A 6343-nucleotide genomic window follows, 5' to 3' on the forward strand; every position below is an offset into this window, starting at 1 on the left:
AAAAAAAAAAAAGAAAAAACCTGAAGGATATGAATCTCCAGATTAAAAGCATTCAGCAAATGCATAACATAATGGAGCAAAACACATACATACCCCTCCAAGACACATTGTTGTATAATATCAAAATGTCTATTAAAAGCCTAAAAATTTCTAGAAGAAACAAAACAGATCACAGACAAAAGATCACTAATCAGAAGGGCATCACACTTCTTAATAGCAACACAAAAATCTCAAAGACAAGGGTGCAATGTTTTCAAAATCCTGAAGGAAAATTATTTTCAAGAATTCTATACCTAGGTGTGTTAGTTTGATATTGTTACTGTAACAAATTTTGTGACTTAAAACCATAAAAATGTATTATCTTGCCGTGCTGGAGTCAGAAGTACAAAATGGGTTTCACTGAGTCAAAATCAAGAGGTTGGCAGAGCCAATCTCCCTATGGAGGTTATAGTGGAGAATCCTTGCCTTTTTCAGCTTCTGGAGGCTGTCTTCATCCCTTGGCTCATGGCCCCTTTCTCTATCTTCAAAGCATGTCATTCACCATATGCTCCTGTTGTCCTATTCCTCTCTCTTACTCTGATCCTTGTACTTCCTTCTTATAAGGCCCCTTTTGATTACATTGGGTTCATCCAGACAATGTGGAATGATGTCCCCATCTCAAGATCCTTAATGTAATAATCACATTTGCAAAGTATTTTTGCTGATGTAAAGTAACATGTTCACAGGTTCCTGGGATTAAGACATGGGCATCTTTGGGGAGCTATTATTCAGCTTCTATGCCAAGTGAATAAAGACATTTTCAAGCTATAAGGCCTTAAAATTCTACTTCCCATGCACTCTTTTGTAAGAAGTTATTAGAGGATATGCTTCATCGAGGTAAGATGGTAAACCAAGGAAGAGGAAGACAGGGGATGAAGGGAGAGGGGCTCAAAGGGAATTGCTGGAATGAAGGGGAAGCAACTGGACAAAGGCCAGGCTGCAAATCCAGAGAACACATGTAAGACAGTGGAAGGGAGGAAGATTCTGAGGAACATGAAACTGGTAGATTCTTTGATACATGAGACCACATGAAAGATTTTTGTGATGCTATGAGCAGAAGACACCCTGATAAGTAAACAAATGGGAAAAGGAGTAAAGTAACAACTTCAGGAAAAACCAAAAGGTTTACAAGAAGGGAAACGTAATCATGTCATGTAATGTGGCTCAACAGAGAACAATATTTTCACAAACATAATAATGTAAACCCTTAGATTCAGCAAGAAGTTATGATAACATGTTAGGAGATTATAGGGAAGGAACATGCATGGTAAGGGAGCTCGGGGGAAGTGCTGAATTCTTATCTGAAATCAATAGATAATATCCAACACTGCGAAACCAAGAAAGAACCATATAAGTGGACGCTGTAGAAATACAGAGCTAACAGTAGGAGAAACAGCTAGAAGTTGAAAATGGTGGCCTTTGATGAGCAAGATTGAAGAGTAGAGGAGGTAAAGGTGAACTTTTGTTTTTCATTATAAGCTTTTAAATACTGTTTGACCCTCTGTTAACTATTTGCGTGTCTTATTTGGATAAAAAATAATAAATTTTAACTTTAGAAAGTATACATCAAAATTTGAAAGGATATGAAGAGATAGTTCACCAAAAAAAAAAAAAAGAAATGCAGATGACCCTTAAACATCTGAAAAGATGTTTGACCTTATTAAAAATAAGAAAAATACTGGCTGGATGTGGTAACTCACACCTATAATCCTAGCACTTTAGCAGGTTGATTTGGGAGGATTGCTTGAGGCCACAAATTTGAGAACCCACCTGAGCAAGAGCAAGACCCCATCTCTACAAAAAATAGAAAAATTAACTGAGCATGATGTCATGCACCAGTAGGCCCAGCTGCTCAGGAGGCTGAGCCAAGAGGATCATTTGAACCCAGGAGTTTGAGGTTGCTGCAAGCTATGAGATTCCACTGCACTCTACCCAGGGTGACACAAGACCCTATCTCACAAAATAAAAAATAATAATTTATTAATTAAAAATAAGAAAAATACAAATTGAAACTAAATTTAGGTTTTTTTTTTCTCATCTATCAGATTGGTAAAAATTCAGTGGTTGATGAGACCCTCTTTCGGTAAGGCCGTGGGGAGTGAAAAGTGATTCAACCCCAATCAAAAAGAAATAGGCATAAATCACTAAGACTACAAGTGCATTGATTCACTAAACCCTCTTCTAGAAATGTATCCCCAGTTACTCCTGTATGCATATGAAATAACATATGTAAAAATGTTATTCATTATAACAATGGTTTGTGATAGCAAAAGATTAGAAAGAACTCAAACATCTGTCTACAGGGACCTGCTTAAATAAACTATAGTCAATCACTTAGTGAAAAGTATTTATATTCTCAATGAATAAAGAATAATTGTATAACCAGCTTCCAGGCCCGCCAAAGCAGAAAGACCTATGTGTAAAGCTTCCCTGACGGAGCAGACTGGGGCCTTTCTAAGTCTGAGCATTAGAGGAACTTGGTGCCCAACCTCTTTCAAAACTATAGACACAAAGCAAGCAGGGCAATGAGGCAATGTCTGATTTAATGTCAGTCCTAGACTACTTTTTATTAACTGTGACATTCTGGACTGAAGTTCATCTGTTAGATGGGGATAAAATTCCCTAGCTTATAGGGTTATATGAAGGTTAAACAGGCTAGTGTGTGCGATACAGGTGACACAAGGCCTGGCCAGCAATAAATACACCATGAACAGGAGTTATTAATAGTAGCACCGGAAAAAAAGAATCCTGTCTCCAGGGCTGTATTCATTGTAGAAGGAAAGTCATGTTGGAAATCCCAAGATGAGAATCAAAAGTCACCACTCGAAACAAAAGAATTAAAGGAATTTTCCCTCATAACCAGGCAGTTTTGGAAGCAACTCTACAGACACAGGCAGATAGATACATGGTCCACCCTCATGTGCCCCCAGCTTCTCCCTGCCGCCACCTCCTCTGAGGACTGGCAGAGACTTTTCCTAAATAACCTAGGTCGGCAAGTCTGGAAGGACCAGAGCCCAAACCCCTTTTGTTTAAGATTAGAAACCCGAGGACCAGCAAAGTACCCAAGAGCACACAGCAGTGGTCCCTGTCCAGTCAGGCCGACACACTAACAAAATCGCTAGCCAGATGGACATTAAGGTAGCAATTTTCCAATGATTCAAAACAGAAAGGATAAACCTAAAAGCAAGGGCACTGAGCTAAGTTGACTTTGATTCACTCCTGAAAAGGGCTGTGATCGATGTAAAAGCATACAATCAATATTGGTGGAATAAGTAATACATTTACATGTTTCAACCCAGTTCGAAGGCTGTGCCTCCACTTCACCTTTTATACATTTCCCGTGGAATGAACCCCCAGTCTTAACGGCAGCTTGTATTGCAGTGATGAGGATTTCTAGAATATACCCCACCCCTGCTCCAGAAATGACCAGATATGGAATGCTGGGTTTGCATCTCCTCATCTGTAAAAGGGGATATCAGCCCCCTTCATCATGCAGTTTAAAAAAATAAAATCAGATAACTACATCTGTCTGGCACATAGTAGGTACTACTTCCCTCAGACTCAGATGTGAGTAATCTAATCATCCCACAACAATCCACCACGCCTGCTCTCTGAATTCCAAAGAAAGATTTTCCACTAAGCACCTCAAAAAAAAAAAAATACATACCTTCCATGATACTTTCACAAGTTGATTGTTTTTAATTCCCTCAGCAAAACCAAGAGTTAAGAAGAATTGTGAGGGTATTTCTTTTCAAATTCCCAAAATACCTTCTTCATTCACATAGCCCTTGCAGACTCCTTTCCCCTGTAGCCATGCTGCTATGGAAAACATTGGAGCTAGCCACATTCACTGGGTTCCTGATTCACCTACATTCCTGGCCCAGGAATTCACTTGTAGTTAAACACTCAGTAACTGGTTCTTAACTGAACCACACAAAATCAGGTGAAAATGACAACAGAGATATATTGAGCACCTACTATATGCTAGACACTGCATGAGACCATTTCACTTTCATGGTCATCACAATAATCCTGAGAGGTAAGCAACATTGTCCCCTCCTTACAGATGACCAAATAGAAATTCATAGCACTAAGGGACTTGCCTAAAGTTTCATTGTTAAGAAGGAGCAATGTGGGATGGAACGCAGGTCTCCTGACTCCAGGTCTGTCCACTGTGAGACCACAAGTTTGTCGTAACTAGAGCCTCTTGCATCTAACGGACCTTTGTAACTGCATTCCCTTCCCACCACCCTTGCACACATACGGAAGCCCCTAATTTTCAGCAAGTCATCTGACAACTCCAAAAGAGGGGCCATATCCTTTTTCTCTACTTCTGTGGATGAACAAAGACAACATCATATTTCCAACACATTAGTCAGACCAAGGAGGAAAAAATCCCCATGACTTCAATAATTTTCCACCCTTTGGAATAAGGGCATATATATACAGTTTACCATAATATATAAACAGCGCTTTAAATGATGCCAATCTCTCTTTTAATGTGGCCTAAATCCTAAAATGTAAGGTTTGATAGCATCCTTTCTTATATTGTAAGTCCACACAGAAACCTTAATAGATATGTAAAACAATTACTTAGATACTCTCACTAACACAGATTCTCCTTGCAGCTTGCACCCAGTTTGACTCTGGTCCTAGGCGTGCTGACCTGAAATAGTTGCTGGCTGCGGCAAGCACCACGCGGTGGCAGGCGAATTCCTGAATGTCCACACACAAGATGACATCTGTCAGAGCATTTTCCCCTCGAAGGGTCTCCAGGCCATTTTGAAGAATTAAGGAGAGTCCCGTGTCGTCAAATTTTACCTTATCCCCATTTAAGATTTCCACCAAGTCTCCCCTTTTCTGAGAGGTCTCATCTGCAGAAGGTGCCAGGGGCCCTTCCAAACTCTTCTCTACCACATCGCCCATGGTCCAGGCACCCCTCTGTCCTGCCATCCACATCCAGACTGAAGGAGCACCCCAGTTTCAGGCGGGCCACATTGCAGAAGCTGAGCGGATTTCCTGTGCAGGGCCCTCCACTTATCACCAGCTGTCACACACACATAACAGGAAGTCTCGCACTTTCTCATCCTGTTACTACAAATGCCAGCAACTTGTATTCTTCTTCTTTTCGTGAATAATCACAGGGTCAGAAATTACTTAGAATAGGTGTGTGGGAGGGGACTCTGGGAGAGAAGGAGTGGCTTCTAAGTCTACTGTGAGTGCTGGGCAGTTATTTTGGTCCATCTCCCACCTCATATCCGTGAGCAGGAAGGCTCTGCTTCTGGTTATTACATTTGTACTCCAGGTCCTTCAATAATCCAAGTTGTTGACAATGGGATGCACAGGAGACATTCTACAATCCTCCCACTTCCTCTTCCCAAGAGTCTGAGACCTACGATGGCTCTACTCCATCCCCCAGAAACCTTGGAGATCCCACTTATCCCTGACATTCTTGTTTCTCTTGGTACTGCATATCTCATCTTCATCTTCCTCTCTGCTCAGGGGAAAACAATGTCATGGCAAATATTAATATCCCCCCTCAAAAAAATTGTCTATTATTTCAGATGTGCCCCTGGAGGCAGAGAAGAAATAATTTTCAGAAATTCTATCCCCAGAGTCCTCGCTCTTAGAAGACCAGTCAGGGTAGGGCAATACCCAATTGCCCTGGCAAGCCTCAGACTGGCCTGATCTTACCCAATACCCACTGACCATGCTCCAATGGTGGAGCATGAAGTAATTTTGTTACCTCTGCAGGTCTCAGTTAATCACTAACAGCTGCCATTATTAATATTCCACTGTATCCTAGGGAATTTGTAGGAATTTGTCAGGGTTCTCCAGAGAGACAGAGCCAATAGGAGATAAATAGATAGATAGATAGATAGATAGATAGATAGTTTAGAGGGAATATATTAAGGGGCTCACTCATTTATGGAGAAGTCCCATGACATACCATCTATCTGCAAGTTGGAGACCTTGTGATGCCAGAACCCGGTTCAGTTTCTAGCCAAAGGCCTTAGAACCAAGGATGCTGACGGTGTAACTCTTAGTCCAAGGTCAAAGGCCTGAGATTCTAGAGTTGAGGATTGGGCAGGGAGTATGAGGGGGTGCTGGTACTAGTCCTAGAATCCAAGAGCTGGGGATCCCGGTGTTCCATTGTTCAATGCAGGAGACAAGTGTTTTCCAGCTCCAGGAAATAGACACATTCACCTTTCCTCTGATTTTATTCTCTCCAGGTCCCCTGCCAATTGGAAGGTGCCCACCCACATTGAGGGCAGATCTTTCCCACCTAGTTCACTCAGACTCA

At 41.4% G+C, this 6343-nt stretch overlaps 1 protein-coding gene across 1 annotated transcript in view; it reads right to left on the reverse strand.

Moving 5' to 3' along the window:
- The window catches only part of KLHL6 (kelch like family member 6), a 59260-nt gene extending 54256 nt beyond the window's left edge, over positions 1-5004 (reverse strand). Inside the window, exon 1 of the mRNA XM_003800097.3 lies at positions 4706-5004. Within this exon, the coding sequence (XP_003800145.1) occupies positions 4706-4998 (293 nt within the window). The 5' untranslated portion in view covers positions 4999-5004. The remainder of the gene's footprint in view (positions 1-4705) is intronic.
- Positions 5005-6343: the final 1339 nt, after the last annotated feature.

This window comes from Otolemur garnettii, unplaced genomic scaffold (assembly GCF_000181295.1).
Source record: "Otolemur garnettii isolate 467f Iridium unplaced genomic scaffold, OtoGar3 scaffold00166, whole genome shotgun sequence".
In the NCBI taxonomy this organism is placed as follows: Eukaryota; Metazoa; Chordata; class Mammalia; order Primates; family Galagidae; genus Otolemur; species Otolemur garnettii.